This window comes from Suillus clintonianus (assembly GCF_016758775.1).
Source record: "Suillus clintonianus strain FC179 chromosome Unknown DEU56scaffold_46, whole genome shotgun sequence".
Lineage (NCBI taxonomy): Eukaryota > Fungi > Basidiomycota > Agaricomycetes > Boletales > Suillaceae > Suillus > Suillus clintonianus.
In genome coordinates, this window is record NW_024539270.1 from 74,756 (window position 1) to 89,506 (window position 14,751).

The 14,751-nt window shown below is 50.7% G+C and overlaps 6 protein-coding genes across 6 annotated transcripts; 4 read left to right on the forward strand and 2 right to left on the reverse strand.

The window, feature by feature from the left end:
- Positions 1-2,257: 2,257 nt before the first annotated feature.
- DEU56DRAFT_809756 (uncharacterized protein) lies at positions 2,258-3,159 on the forward strand. Its single transcript, XM_041353485.1, has one exon. The coding sequence runs from the start codon at positions 2,475-2,477 to the stop codon at positions 3,102-3,104; it is 630 nt and encodes a 209-aa protein (XP_041207334.1). The 5' UTR covers positions 2,258-2,474; the 3' UTR covers positions 3,105-3,159.
- A 282-nt stretch (positions 3,160-3,441) lies between these two features.
- On the forward strand, positions 3,442-6,762 carry DEU56DRAFT_809760 (ribosome biogenesis protein tsr1). The gene is made up of 10 exons (XM_041353486.1): positions 3,442-3,651; positions 3,701-3,761; positions 3,833-4,112; positions 4,165-4,684; positions 4,737-5,209; positions 5,272-5,521; positions 5,578-5,745; positions 5,799-6,009; positions 6,067-6,204; positions 6,262-6,762. Exons 1-10 carry the CDS (start codon positions 3,610-3,612, stop codon positions 6,489-6,491), a joined length of 2,373 nt encoding a protein of 790 aa, XP_041207335.1. The 5' UTR covers positions 3,442-3,609; the 3' UTR covers positions 6,492-6,762.
- Positions 6,763-6,878: 116 nt separating this feature from the next.
- On the forward strand, positions 6,879-8,962 carry DEU56DRAFT_809773 (uncharacterized protein; the record flags this gene model as incomplete). The annotated part of the gene is made up of 12 exons (XM_041353487.1): positions 6,879-7,543; positions 7,598-7,670; positions 7,731-7,820; positions 7,878-8,026; positions 8,085-8,109; positions 8,161-8,229; positions 8,291-8,373; positions 8,421-8,503; positions 8,560-8,575; positions 8,638-8,664; positions 8,718-8,869; positions 8,920-8,962. Exons 1-12 carry the CDS (start codon positions 7,240-7,242, stop codon positions 8,959-8,961), a joined length of 1,113 nt encoding a protein of 370 aa, XP_041207336.1. The 5' UTR covers positions 6,879-7,239.
- Positions 8,963-9,499: 537 nt separating this feature from the next.
- DEU56DRAFT_913755 (uncharacterized protein) lies at positions 9,500-10,341 on the reverse strand (the record flags this gene model as incomplete). The annotated part of the gene is made up of 5 exons (XM_041357559.1): positions 9,500-9,801; positions 9,852-9,940; positions 9,990-10,054; positions 10,107-10,179; positions 10,235-10,341. 5 exons carry the CDS (start codon positions 10,339-10,341, stop codon positions 9,500-9,502), a joined length of 636 nt encoding a protein of 211 aa, XP_041207337.1.
- Positions 10,342-10,517: 176 nt separating this feature from the next.
- DEU56DRAFT_410610 (RNA polymerase Rpc34 subunit-domain-containing protein) lies at positions 10,518-12,641 on the forward strand. Its single transcript, XM_041346092.1, has 8 exons — positions 10,518-10,642; positions 10,694-10,774; positions 10,830-10,903; positions 10,960-11,024; positions 11,093-11,205; positions 11,275-11,418; positions 11,494-11,691; positions 11,765-12,641. The coding sequence occupies exons 1-8, from the start codon at positions 10,574-10,576 to the stop codon at positions 12,566-12,568; spliced, it is 1,548 nt and encodes a 515-aa protein (XP_041207338.1). The 5' UTR covers positions 10,518-10,573; the 3' UTR covers positions 12,569-12,641.
- On the reverse strand, positions 12,433-14,746 carry DEU56DRAFT_950214 (class II aaRS and biotin synthetase; the record flags this gene model as incomplete). The annotated part of the gene is made up of 5 exons (XM_041359122.1): positions 12,433-12,811; positions 12,862-13,069; positions 13,120-13,380; positions 13,432-13,589; positions 13,641-14,746. The coding sequence occupies 5 exons, from the start codon at positions 14,744-14,746 to the stop codon at positions 12,631-12,633; spliced, it is 1,914 nt and encodes a 637-aa protein (XP_041207339.1). The 3' UTR covers positions 12,433-12,630.
- Positions 14,747-14,751: the final 5 nt, after the last annotated feature.

Here is a 14,751-nt window from a genome sequence, read left to right on the forward strand (position 1 = left end):
TTGAGCTAGGACCTGCAAGTAGGAGATTAGTATAGCTGTTACCGAAGAATCATGGGATTTACATGAGAAATAGGCAGGAGGTCTTCAAGGCCAGCTTCTTTGAGGATGGCGTGAATGTCCCATGTGTACACATTTCCGTTTCTGCAACCAGTGACTAGCACTTTTCCATCAGCGGAAAGGGCTGCGGAGTCTAAAAGATTTTCATGCTGGAGGGGTTGTCCGATCTGGTGATTCGTGTCGAGATTCCATAGACGCGCTGTTTTATCCCATGATGCACTTGCAAGGAAGCGGTTGTTTGAAGACAAGGAGATGGCGTAGACGAAGCTAGGGTGACCCTCAAGAATGGCAATCTGCTCCCAAGTGGCTGTGTCGAATATCCTAATCAGGTCATATGACCCGGAGATTAGCTTCTTTCCGTCCGACGTCCATGCCAAGCTCCAAACTTCTCGATCGTGTTTGAGTGTGGTGATCAACTCGCCCGTCTTGCTATCCCAGATTTTGACTGCTTTCTCGTTCAATCCGCCCGTTGCGATTTTTTCGTTATCAGGCGAGTACATCACCGCGTACACCAAACTGTGTCCGGTTGTGATTGTCAGGACTGTTTTGCCGCTCTTGACATCCCATACTCTTGCTGTCCCATCATAGGATCCGCTCGCTACTCGCTTGCCATCTGCACTCCAGCACAATGCACACACAAGATAGGTGTGTCCCGTCCATTCGGTGATGGCCTTCCTCGTCTCGACGTTCCACAATCTCATGGTCCCGTCATAGCTTCCGCTTGCAACTGTCTTGTCGTTTGGAGACAATGCCATGGACCACATTCCTGCCTTACTCTCATCCCGCCAGTCCTCACCTATCTGCGTACCGCTCTCTAGGTCCCATAATCGGAGTGAGGCGTCCGCCGAACATGTGATTATCCGTCGTCCGCCGGGCAGATGGACAACACCTGTTACCCAGTTGGTATGGCCTCGCATCGTCTGGTGTGGCGTGATCGCTGGCTTCTTACTGGTGGAGGGAGACATGGTCGGCGCTGGGGATTCCATACTGCAGATCGGGGACTATGTTTGCGAGAGAAGCCCCCTGCGATTTTTCAATCAGACCAGGTTATCCGGCAACAGCAATGATTGCTGGTGAGTCCAGAGGCCTACTTCTTTCACGTTAACATTTGTCAGAAGCACAGAAGCCATTGCCCACGAGAAGCCTACTCACGGAAATCCAGTCCTCGCCTAGAAGACAGCCTTGGGACTGTATATCCAGGATTTGCTGCGCTGTTATTCCAGAATGTGTTGGTGGGTATGTGCCGAAGCCGCTTTAGTAAGCAAGTGGTTATCTTTAACCTGCAGAAGAGCATATAGTATCACTCACGAGATGCACCGTTCAGACGAGCTCAGTGCTCAATCACTAGCGGTCAAAGGATGCCTGGTGTCTGGTTGGGAGAAGGGGAAGTTGGCCCTGTTCGTTCAAACCATCTTTTAAGGTGCGTCCCATGCGTCATCCTCGTGTTCGCTTCACAGCTTCATTGCTGTGTAAACCAAGCGCTCAGGTCTACGACCGGCATTATGTGCATCCTTTACGCAAGGAACTTCATGCTGGCGACAGAGTTTTACGGAAGCCACATTTCCCCTCTACTTAGATGTTTCTTCTGGCCTAATTAATATCGTCAAATCTTCAGCATGTATGGCATAGCTGTGCAGCATGCCGTCACCCGATGCTGTGTTCGACAGCCTATCAGAACTTGCAGTGCGGAATTGGGACCGTATCGCAACTGCTGTCGTTGAGGCTTACAAGAAGGAGGAGGAGGAGGAGCACCACCTTCACTTGCTAATTCCGCTTCGTCGCATGGTCTGCCGGACTGCCTCTCTGTCCTGAGGGCACCTATCTTCGGAGCACTGCGGCATTGGAACATGGTGTGGAATATGACATCTGCATGTGCAACGACCTCCGACGAGATGGGTTCTATGAAGGCATCCACCTTCGAGGCTACGACGAATCGTGCTCGAGCTCTGTCCTTTAATGAACACTGTCCAGGAGCACACAACAGGCCGTCATGTGCACTCTTCTTACACTTTCGTCAAAGCGGCACCATTTTTGATATAGACACGAGCGTACAACTTCGTTGTGATGTCTTTTTTGTGCCCTGATGGACATCCTGCCAGTGACTGCGGTGCCCGCCTGATTAACTTGACGCTCCCACTGGACTTCGCTTCAAGTACCAAGGCCATTCTCGTGACCTTGACGAGAGTCCCATGCGTCGTGACAATCTACGACACGCAGTCGAACTCGTGGAGCAGGGTCGTGGCCAACAGTGGTCGTTGGCCTCTCGACTCACTTGCGAACCTCGAGTCCACGAATCCCAACCTAGCCCATCAATTATATGAGCTCAGAAAGAGCCTTGGTCCTCAGGGTTTTATAGTCAGCACCGACAGAGTTGCTGCAGATCAGGCAGCAGTAGAGCACAGGAGACTTGTGATGGAATGGGGAGCTGGGTGGCTGACATCCGTAATCTTCAAAGTTTCTCGCGATTCTTGCTCCCACCATCGTACACAGACTTGCCAGCGGCAGCGCGTCATAGACCAGTCATTATCCCCATTGCGAGGAAGTACTCGTGCAACGCCCTCATCATTCAAATGTCAGAAGAGACTCGCCGTGTTTCCTTCTCATCTCTCACTCTTGCAGTTCTCAACACCCTGAAAGATTACTTTGCCAGGGAGATACCACCCAACTTTTATGGGCCCAAAGGAGCCGAGCACGGAGTTGCGAGTTCTCTTATGGACAGCATGGGACGAGATCATGCTGTACATTGTCTATGTCCTCCACCAAGATATGAAATTTCCGCGCCGCTCCAGAATCTGGCTGTGTCCAACTCCAGCCTTCACCTCCATTCCTTTACATGCAGCTCACCCCTCATAAATGAGGGCATACGAGCGTCCGGAACTATGCCTGGAGGACATATATATCTGCTTCTACACTCCCACACTTTCGGCTCTGATGAGACCTCGCCGGACGATCAAGACGTATGTGACCCCATCCTTCGCGGTGATCTGACAAAGCCATTTGGGCGCAGGACAAGGCAGGGTGCTCGTCGCTGTCGACAGCCAACTTGAGCTTGTCCATACACTTGTTCCCCAGTAGGTCAAGATTACCAATCTTTCTGGCGACGAAGCGTCGCAGGCCAGTGCACTCGATGTTTTGCGATGCAACACCTGGGTGCAATGCACCTTGCTTGTCACGGCTGATTGTTCACGACTTCGATGTCAAACACAACGTCCATTTGGTATCCTCTTGTTGCTTTCGGTTTCTCGATACACACATGTATGACCTGTTTGACTGTATGACTGGGCCGATCGCACATTAGAGATATAACGGGATACAATGGGGAACTACATCAGAGTGTCGTACAATAAAATAATATTTGTTTGAAAGGCCATGCTTTGCGGCCCGGCACTGTCCGAGTTTAGCAAGATCCTAAAATTTGGCCTCGAGGCTCGAGCGATATCGCGTAGTAAGTACTACTAAGTACTGCTGCACCAGTATCGCGTCCACCGCGAGCTAGACATTAAAAGATTCTCCGCTGAAGAAGAGCCTTGCAGGAACGTGCGCACCTCCACGATGGTTGTAGAAGGACACCATCACAGATCAACCCTCAAGCAGGTGTGTCCTTCATTCATTCGAAATCAGATCTCATCTAATCTTACTGCAGAAAAACAAACCTTTCAAATCCCATCATGCCACAAAATCTGCTCTTAAAGACATCGCAAAAGGTGCGCTTCTCCAATCATTACTTACTGATCTCGATCCCAAGGTCGTTCTGCACTTGTTTCTCACTCCACAGGCCGCACTGCTCGTCAGAGCACAAAATCTCCAGCAGTGAGCACCGTCGCACAGGCTCGCATAAACAGGCGCAACACCCAAAAGCAAGTTCAGGCTGCCAAACGCGCCTCCCTGGTCGCCGCGACCCGCATCTTCAACGGCACCGACGGCGCCCCACGCATCGTCGCCATCATCCCCCTCTCCGAGGACATCGATACCCGAGCATGCATCCAAGCCCTCGGAAAGTGCGTAGATGAAGAGATACAGGGCATCAATGAGAACAAAAACATATGGACCATGAAGTTCGTTCCTTCAATTCCTTCATCTTACGCTGATCTAACCACAAACATACAGAACATCCCGATTCAAAACATCCCTTCAATTCCTCCCTGTGCCATTTGCTCGCCCATTCGCCGCACTAGATGCAGCCCGCGCCGCAGACTACACGCTTCTCCTGCTCTCCCCAACCATCGAAGTTACCCCCGCAGGTGATACCCTCCTCCGCATGCTCCAAGCCCAAGGGCTCCCTACAGTTATCACCGCAATCCCACCAACGGCACTTGAAAACCTCGATGTTAAATCCAGGCCATCAGTACTCAAAAGCCTCCTCTCCTTCATACAATACTTCGACCCCACCCAGCGTCGCATATTCGATCTCAGCGTGCCAGCAGACTCGCTCAACACCCTGCGTTCGCTCGCGGAGGGTTGCCCTGGCGAGGTCAAGTGGCGCTCAGGGCGGCCGTGGGTGGTGGGTGAGAGCGTGGAGCAAGAAGAGGGCGGGGTGTTAAAAGTGACGGGTGTCGTGCGTGGGGGGAGGCTTAGCCCAAATCGGCTCGTGCATATCCCTAACTATGGGGATTATCAAATTTTGAAGGTGCGTTGTGCGTGCGGGATGAATCGATTTGGTGGATTTATAATGGCTTTAGATAATGTCTGCTCCCCTGCCTCGCACGAAGCATGTCAGGCCTGGCAGTATGGATGTGGAAGCTGAGCCCGCGCTCCTTGCTGAACGCGTTCCATCCTCCGCTGACTCCCTGGTGAGCACAAACGTCGCAAATGATATGGCGAACGAACAAACGTGGCCGACGGAGGAGGAGATGGCGGGTGCTCTGCACGGCACTGGGGAGGGCGAGGTACCAGATGCAAGGAAGGGCACGACGCCGAAGCGCATCAAGCGCATTCCCAAGGGTATGACTGAGTACCAAGCTTCATGGATCGTGGAGGAGAGCGAGGATGAAGACCAGGACGAGAACGAGGAACGTGAGGATCGGGACGGGGAGAGAGGAGGGGAGATGGATGAGGACGAGGAAATGGTATTCGACGACTCGCCGGACATGGAAAGCGAGCGCAAAAGTGTTGTCGCGTTCCAAGAACTGGATATGGAAGAAGAACAAAAGCAGTACGTTCTCTTCTTTTCCAAGCCGGTCTTCCGCAAGAGTGACATTTGTGGGACCAACGCAGGCTTACATCGTGGCGCAAGCGTTCTCAGGAAGAGCAAGACGCCCAGGCTTTCCCAGATGAAATAGATACTCCACAAGACATGCCTGCACGTACACGGTTCGCGCGGTTCCGTGGGCTTCGATCCCTCCGCACGAGTCCGTGGGACCCGTATGAGAACCTGCCTGGTGAGTACGCGCGGATATTCGAGTTCGAGGACTTTAAGCGTACGGAGAGGGACATGTGGCACGAGTTGGAGGAGGACGGTATTGAGGTTGGGAGTTCCCTGCTCCGATTGTCGTCCTAGACCGTTAAAAACAATCACTGCAGCCCGGCACACGCGTAACAATCTGTATTGAAGGTGTCCCGCACCAAGCCAGCGTGCCATCGCAGTTGCCGCTTGTCCTATATGGATTGCTGAAACACGAGCACAAGAAGACAGTCCTACACTTCACTGTGCAGCGGAACACAGAGTGCGAAGGTTCTGTCAAATCAAAGGTTCGTCGTCTGATGGCCTTTTTCCTACTTGGTCGCAACTGAACTCCACAAAGGACCCCCTGATTTTGTGTTACGGACCCCGCAGGCTGCGCGTCAACCCCGTGTACTCTCAACACACCCGCGGAGGCGGAAAAGGCGCGAACAATGTCCACAAATTTGAGAGGTTCTTATGGCACGGGACCACGACTGTCGTCAGCGTCTACGCACCAATTGCGTTCGGGAAGCAGCCATGCATGCTCCTACGTGAGACGAAAGATCCACAAAGTGCGCTCGTTTTCCTCCCACCGCAGAGACGATCGATTGACTGATTGAAATGAACAGTGCCGGAGCTCGTGGCAATGGGCACATTCATGAACCCTGATACGGCGCGTATCATCGCGAAACGAATCATCCTCACAGGCCACCCGTTCAAAGTGCACAAAAAAACCGCTACAGTGCGGTACATGTTCTTCAACCCAGGTCTGTGTTCCTGTACTTTATTCTTTTCCCCCCGTGCTCACAGATTCCCTGGGACAGACGATATCCAGTATTTCAAGCCTATTCAGCTGTTCACGAAACATGGGCGGACGGGACATATCCGGGAGTCGCTTGGGACTCATGGATATTTCAAGGCACATTTCGATGGGCCCGTCAACCAGATGGATACCGTATGTATGTCGTTGTATAAGCGCGTGTACCCGAGATGGAGCGAGAATTGGGCAGTGCGTGGTGCGGGCAACGGGAGGGGTGATGAGATGGAGGAATAAGTGGCGATTTTGATATTGATTATGTGGGTAACGCGGCTTCTGATGTCGAATTGCGCATGTATTTGAAATTTTGAAGCAACAACTGGAGAATTACTACGAGCTGGCCGAACCTTTCCCGGCGCATCTTTCATGAGACTCTTTGTTCACAGACAACAATTGTGTTGAACTTGTGATCATGTTCACCTGACAAAAGCATGTACTCCAATCTCAGACTGGCAGACTCGGAGCAGTCATCTAATACAATGCCATGGTACCGCCAATATAATGAGCCCAGCAATGTGAACACTCTTGTAATGCAGGCGCCAGACATCGTAGTCACAAGACGGTTCGTATCGTGTTGGTTGGCTTGATACAGTATTCGGCAATGACATGACTAGGACTGTCTACCTAATAGTACCAACTTGAAATTGCCAATCAATCAATCAGTCAATCAATCAAGCGCCCACAGGTGCTCTTTCTACTCTCGCCATGTCTGACATAGTTTGGCGACCAGAAGATGATCCAAATATTAGACCACCGAAGCAGGAGGGCCAGGTATACAGGCCTGACATACTCAACGTAATTGACACGACCCTTGATGGACTAAGCAGCGAGCTGAGGGCTTTAAGTCTCGATATTCATGGTAATCAACCCTTAGGGCGGTACTTCTCTTTTTTCTCAACGCATCTTATATTGACGCATTTTCGAAAGGCCATCCAGAGCTGAAGTTCGAAGAAAAGTATGTTGGATCTCATCGCACGCCATAGCTATGCGCAGACACTCAGAGCATCATCACAGATATGCCCACGATGCATACACTGCATTTATGGAAAAACATGGTTTTGCAGTGACTAAGAGTTATCATCTTGAGACTGCGTGGGTGGCTACCTACACCCATGGACAAGGAGGGCACGTTTTGGGTGTCAACTCTGAGATGGATGCGCTTCCTGGGATCGGACACGCTTGTGGACACAATCTTATTGGGATATCTGGAGTGGCGGTAGCTCTTGCAGCTAAGGCTGCTATGGAGAGGCTGAATATCGATGGAAAGGTAGTTCTGTTGGGTACACCTGGTGCGTCGGTGTCTGCATTTGTGATAGTTGGCTTCGGGATAACACTCGAGGCAGCCGAAGAGGGTGGGTTTGGCAAGGTCATGCTGTATGAAAAGGGGGCTTATGATGAGATGGATGTGTGCCTCATGTCAGTTTCTCTACCGGTGGTCCAGATCAGATGACCAGGGTTACTCAACCTACTTTGAAGGTGCCATCCCGCACCTGGCCCTCGCCACTCCATTAGTCTGTCTGGCTGCTTGGCTATCTCTCGCATCACGGTGGAGTATAAAGGCCATACGTGAGTATCTTTCATACTCTCTATCGAGTTGTGGTATCTCATTCTTCGCGTTTGAAGCGCTCACGCCGGGTTAAGCCCCTGGGAGGGACTAAATGCACTTGATGCGGCCGTCCTCGCATACAATAACGTTTCCCTTCTTCGTCAGCAGATCAAACCTACCCATCGCGTGCACGGCGTCTTTGAAGGCAAGGATTGGGCTCCAAACAGTGAGATTTTCACTATCTCCGTAGAAACAGACTTGGAAGATAATCTTTGAGAAACCAGTCATCCCAGACCATGCTATAATGCAGTAAGTCGATCTCAGGAATTCCTACTTCGATCACTCTAATCACAAATACAGGTGGTTAGTCCGTGCTCCCACAACATCAGAGATGGAAGATACTAGGAAGCGCGTCATTTCCTGCTTTGAGTCAGTCTTTCATTATCAACATGTTCAATCGATTAAGCGGCGACATCTCTATTCGTCACAGAGCGGCTGCACTCGCATCTGGATGCAAAGTTCAAGTTACGATCGGATCGGTAGGCAACGAAATCAGGCAAAACAAAGCACTTGGTATGAAATCACGGCGTGCAGTGGCTTGGTACTGAATATGATATCAGGCGACGAGCTTGCTGATGTCGTTCTGAAGCGCTATGGTTCCATCGACTATGAATGGGGTATCAAGAGTGCTTCTACTGATTTCGTGAGTATGTCGCTCATCCAGAAAGTGCGATAGAGCTGATGTTTCGGACCCACAAGGGGAACATATCATACTGTGTGTCAACCTCCATGACCGGGGGGTAGGCAACCTTTGCTAATGACGTTCTTGTTCGCCAGTGATGCCTGGTCTTCACCCTGGTTTTTGTAAGTAGCGCAGGTTCCAAACCAACCAGCAAGACACTAACGTTTTGCTCAAGCCATCCCGACCATTCCAGACGGCGGGAATCATACACCAGGATTCACGGAAGCTGCACGTTCCGAAGCATCCCATGACGCCTGTTTGGTGGTATCGAAGGCACTCGCAGCTGTAGGCATGCGAGTACTGACTGACGACGTGTTCTTCCAAAAAGTAGGTGTCACCTGTCCTTCAGGTAACTTGATTTTGACTGCATTTTGCAGGTCAAAGACACATTTGAGGAAGATAAGAAACTAAGAGCGTAACTGTTATCCGTCCATGGGCGCCTTGTAGGATTATAGGGAAGAATTTGCATATCAAATATAGTTACATTGAGTCTGTTCTCTTCTGTCTTCGGCTAACATCCCAGTCTCGAACCAAACACTGACATCGAATTCTTCTGGGAAGCGCTAGTGGTGTTGCTCCGCTTCCCGAAAAGTCTGGGCCAAATTCCAATACAAGTATTTCAACGAAGGTGTGAGCGGTGTGTCAACGGACCCACTTAAATAGCAGACTTGAGTCGTAACAGTGAACGGGCAAGGGGGGAAACAATCGAATACCTGACATCGTGGCGACCTTGCAGCCCATTGGGGATTCAACGGGTCCAGGAAATCGACAACATGTGATGGGGTTATAGTACAATACACAGTGGGTGCAGAGAATGAAAGTGCAAATAACAAACGATACAGTCTCATACGTGAGTATACCTGGTCAGCTATAGGCGTGATTTGAACGCGTGCCAAAAAATGAATTATGCAGCAAAGAAACGAAATGCGAAAAGTATGAACACAAAGTCCGTTTGCGTCAATTTGAGCAGGGGGATACCATCACGGAGCGTGAGGGAGACCCGTCTTCACTTTTCACTTTGTCGTTAGCCTCACGTGCAACAAATACGCCAGACCCGTCTGAATCGTCGTTGTCTTCAGGTTTCACACTAACGAAAGTGAAATGTTGCTTTGTTTCTTGAGCCCATTCTGCTATTCCAAAGTGCCCTTGTAATTGGAGGTGTTGGCCGAGACGGAAGGTGAGATATGCCATCACGCCGAATGTGGTGAAGACGAAAGAGAAGAGCAGTAGTCCTCCTAGTACCAAGAGGAGAAATGTGGCTGCGGGGAGGTCAGTGACTTTTCGTAATTTGGGAATGACATGTGTATACCGAACATGGTTTCGAATGCGACGACAGCCACGAATCCGAACGTAAGCGCAATGGACATGGAGCTGCACACCGCGAAGATCGATAGGCCTCTGAAATCTCATGAGATTCTGTAATGTCAAGGGCAAGCTGTCAACGCACATGAATGACAGAACCGGCAGGATACTCATAACAGCGAAGAGAGTGAGAGTCGTCGTGAGCCAAGTCTGAAGAGATGTTGGAAGCCTTCTCATATGATCTTCCGGAAGTAAGACGCACCACTGTCAACGGCTGATCCTGGAAGTATCTGGATAATTTGTCTAATGCCGGACGTGCATACCTGTGCTCGATGCTGCCCATATCTCAATTAGTGCTGATGTGCAATGGCAATAAAAACACGACCTTACATGTCAGTATACTCTAGGACGACATGAGAGCTTTTTTCGAGATAAGAAGCAAGGTCGTCCAAGCCCGTAGCTAGCGAATTTCCTGCTGTAGCCCGATTTTCATCCATGTCCTGATATCCGTTACTGAGTCCTGGCGCTGTAGAAACTCACCGAGGACGAGGGCGTCAGTTGAAGCGATGAGTCTATGCGCACTGCGACTATTAATAGGCGCTTATGACTTTAGCGAACCACGTGGTGGATTGCACCCGGACCCGGTCTAATGAGTCTGTGGACAAGTTGTCCAACTCAACTCTGCACTTGATCGATCGGATCGAGCAGGTCATATCCACTCCCCGCATCATGAGCGGGCGAAAACTCAACCCAGAGGAGCAAAAGCTCCACCAAGCTGCGCTTTCAAGCACCGACAAAGCGAGTCCATCTCTCCCATAAGTACCACACTGATCTTACTCCGAATCATAGGTCCTAACCTCGAAAGAAGCTGAAAAGATCATCCCAGATGTGTCCGCACGTACAGCAGCAGTCAACTTCCTTCTGGGAGCTGTGAGTTCCCGCATAGAAAGCATCTTCCTACCGAGCTGACATACAAACGCGGCAGGGCATGCTCAAAGTCCTGTCCAACGCGGCAGGCGTCATCTCTTTTCGAGCTGTGATGAAAAAGGAGATAGAAGTGTGTGTATCATACTTTCATCTGTTCCCCTATGACGTCCCTGATGCTTGTAACACAGGAAAAAAGATATGAGCGGTGAAGAAGCCATGGTACTCGGCCATATCCAAGCTTCCGCCAATGAAGGTGAGCTCTACGCGTCGAATAGCATACCACACGTTCAAATGCAAAGACTCATCCCATGTCTTCCACAGGAATCTGGACAAAACATCTAAAAGCCAAAACCGAATTGCACCAAACCGTAATCGACAGATGTTTAAAATCACTCGTTCAGAAGCAGCTCGTGAAAGCTATCAAAGCCGTCAGGGTGCGTTCCGCTCTTCCATTCGATGTGCCCTGGCGCGTTTCTTCATCTACATCTAACACGCTACGCTAGCACCCAACTCGCAAGATCTACATGCTCGCGCACTTAGAACCTTCAGTCGAACTAACAGGTGGACCATGGTACACCGACAACGAACTCGACACAGAATTCATCAAGCTTCTCTCAACTGCATGTCTGCATTACATCCGTGACCGTGTGCGTCTCCCCCATTCCTTTCCCCTTTTCCCACCGCCAAAAACTCAAACTCACAGCATTCGATTTATGACACAGTCATTCCCCAAACAAAGCAACAAAGCCTCGTCACAAAACGAATACAGACTCTACTCCATAGGCGCTGCACCCTCTTTCCCATCTGCACAGCAAATCCAGCATTTCTTGAGTAAGAGCAAGATCACGGAGACGCTGTTGGGCGTTGACCATGTTGAGATGCTTTTGAGGGTGCTTGAATTGGATGGGGAGATTGAGAAGGTTAGTGTTTTTCGTTTGCTTGGATGGTATGCCGATTGGTTGATTGATTGATGCGTTGGTTTGGGTTTTATAGCTGCCTGCGTTCACAGCATCTGCTTGGGACGCTACCGTCGACTCTGACAATTCAGAATCCGGATCTAGCTCAGACTCGGACTCGGACTCGGACTCGGACGCAGAAACCACTCGAAAAAAGCGCAAACGCAGCACATCCAAAAAGAAGAAAGACACTAAAACTAAAACTAAAACGCGTAAACGGCGACGTACAGAGGAATCAGACAGCGATAGTGTTTCGGAGTCTGAGGAAGAAGAGCGGTTGAAACGGAAGAGGAAACGAAGTAAGAGCAAGAAGGAAGAGAGCAGCGATGAGGAGGAGGATCGCAGAAGTAAGAAGAAAAAGAAACGCAAAGCAAGGGATGAGAGCGAGGGCAGTGATGATGATGACCGTAAGTCCTCGACATCTAAACGCAAGGGCAAGGGGAAGAAGCGGGGTGATTCCTCTGATGATGATTCTGAATCTGAATCCGACTCTGACGATGACCGTCATTCGAAATCGAGATCAAAATCAAAGCCGAAGAAGGTGAAGACGAAGACGAAGACGAAGAAAAAAGCAAGCTCAAGTTCAAAACGCGTCAAATTCGAGTCTCCGGAGGCGGACGACGGCATCAGCGTTGGTGGAGCGTTTGTTTACCGAGCCATTAGGCAGGAACGAGTAGCCCTAGGGTGGTCACAGGCTCCGTGCGGCAGATGTCCTGTATTCGACTTCTGTCGTGAAAAGGGGCCCACAAATCCACAAGAGTGCGTATATTACGAGGAGTGGCTGAACTTCAAGGGTACGGGCGGTGAAGGGGCATCAGCGGTTGTAAAAGTTGAAGCATGATCTAGCTTGTAGCCGATTCAAGAATTCCTTATGTTGCTCTGATACGATTACACTCGAGATGATTACTGCTTCTTTGTCGATATCAACCCCTTCATCATATCGAAACTGTTCCCATCTGGCTGTAGATCGATGAACTCTCCACCACTCAGCGGCACTGTGCGCAGCAATCCATGGTCAGGAGTGATGCCAACAATGCGCACACTCCTGTGTGGAGTTCTATTGGTGAGCGTGACGAGTTGGTCTCTGTGGGAGAGCTATGAGTGATCATTGTGCGCTCAATACAAAAAACGCACGTGTGCAACCAAGACCTGAGGTAATGATCCATGAATGGCTGAAACCCCTGCTCCTCGCGCTCCAGGAAAGAACTCCATAACCGGTCAAACGATGTGAGAACTGCCGCTGCTACGCGTTCTACAGAAAGCCCTGGCGTAGATGTACCAGAGGAAGCAAGTTGAGCGAGTGAGGCGATTGGTGGCTCGTTCAGCACGTTGAGGCCGGATCCTATTGATGAGCCTCAGCCTTCATGAGGACAAGGAGATAGATGGAGGTACCGATTACCACATCAGCCACGCCGCCGCCAAAACTCGTGTTAACTAGTATTCCGCCGATTTTCCTTGGCTCTGGTTTTGATAATGGTTTGTCGGACGGGAAGAGGCCGTAGATGTCATTAGGCCATTTGAGACGGACTTTGTGCGCCCATTGTGAGTTTGGGTCTAGGGCCTGACAGGCGTCGACGACTGCTAACGCAAAGAGGTATTGTATGAATACGAGGTTGGAGGGGCGGATGGAGGGGCGGATGGAGGGGCCAGGTACTGGACGGTATTAGATAGAGTTGAAACTACTGATGAGTGGATTAGTCTTACCTGACGAAGAGCCTTTCAGGCCGACGCGAATCTTGAGCGACATCTGCATGCACCCCGCAGGGGAGAGCCACGAGTTACCGCCTCGGCCACGTCCTGCCAACTGGACTGTGGCGAGGGATACGATAGGAGCGGGGAGTGCACGGAGGAAGGATGGGTTTCTGAGGGGGTCTCAGTGTGCGTTGCGATGTTCATGATTGGATGACACGCACTTGTCAAACATTGTTTGTGTGCTGGAGACCACTTCGCCATACATGAATGCATCGCCGATGCGCCAAGAGTCCGGGCTTTGGTCGAAGTTTTCCGTTCTTGAGCGGAACTCGTCGATGGCGCGGAAGAATGCAGAAGAAGAGAATTGTGGGGTGTATATCTTCTCGTCTTCGGAAGTTAGGGGTTTCGGCGGTACGAGGACGTGTTTTACTTTCGGGTTTGAAAGAGAATTTTGTGGAATGAGTTCAAGTATGGGGTGATCGGTTCTGTCTGCGGGAGGGAAGGACGGGAAATGGAAATGGAAATCGTCGTTGGCATCTTCGAACGCGAAGGGCTCCAGCTTGCGCTGAGATTCGTTGTCACGGTGAGCTGACCCAGGTCTTAAATGATCGAGAAGTGCCTCCACGACACGATGCTGCACGTCCCACGAATCGGGACGAGCCAGAAGAAGTTGGGGAAGAATGTGAGGCTGAAGATCGGGATCAGCTCTCTGCGCGGAGAAACGCAGACCAAGTGCAGACATGGATCGTGACAGCAGGACATCGGGAAGGGGTGGGATGCAATTCCACATCGCGACAAGCCCGCTTTGAGATAAGACCCCGGCAGGCGCGTCTACGTAACGACCGAGGATGTGTGCATCACTTGGGTCGAGGTCCGAGGGTAGTCTTGATACAGATACTGTGGTGGTGTCGATCGATACATCTGCGCTCGTACCTGTAGCAGTGGAAAAAGAGATGTAGAGGGAGGCGTTTCCATCAGCAACTCTGAGTATAGTCGTGTCCTTGACCATGCCCAAACCAAGCCCCGCGGATAGTGATCCAAAGTCGTGATTTGAGTCGTGCAGTCCGAATAGAGAACCTTTTCTGACGGAGACGCCGAATGCTAATATCCTACCTCCGGACTCGAGGTATTTTCGAACAGGTGGATGATCTGTGGGCGGGGAGAGGAGGATGAGAAGGGCGCAGGAGGTGTGCCATGGGTATTCTTGCACGGATAGTTGAGAGGGTGCTAGTGACTGTGGTAGATAGTGCGGGGTGAGTATTGAAGTAAGGATCTGTAGGAGGGAAGGAGTTGCTGGATGTGTGCTAGGATACACTAGTACATTCATTGTGA

Coding starts and splice junctions, on each gene's coding strand:
- DEU56DRAFT_809756 (XM_041353485.1), top strand. CDS start 2,475: ATGGGGAGCTGGGTGGCTGACATCCGTAATCTTCAAAGTTTCTCGCGA.
- DEU56DRAFT_809760 (XM_041353486.1), top strand. CDS start 3,610: ATGGTTGTAGAAGGACACCATCACAGATCAACCCTCAAGCAG. Junction 3,762..3,832: donor TCTTAAAGACATCGCAAAAG/GTGCGCTTCTCC, acceptor CTCACTCCACAG/GCCGCACTGCTCGTCAGAGC. Junction 6,010..6,066: donor TGAGACGAAAGATCCACAAA/GTGCGCTCGTTT, acceptor TGAAATGAACAG/TGCCGGAGCTCGTGGCAATG.
- DEU56DRAFT_410610 (XM_041346092.1), top strand. CDS start 10,574: ATGAGCGGGCGAAAACTCAACCCAGAGGAGCAAAAGCTCCACCAAGCT. Junction 10,643..10,693: donor CGCTTTCAAGCACCGACAAA/GCGAGTCCATCT, acceptor TCCGAATCATAG/GTCCTAACCTCGAAAGAAGC. Junction 11,692..11,764: donor TGGATGGGGAGATTGAGAAG/GTTAGTGTTTTT, acceptor TGGGTTTTATAG/CTGCCTGCGTTCACAGCATC.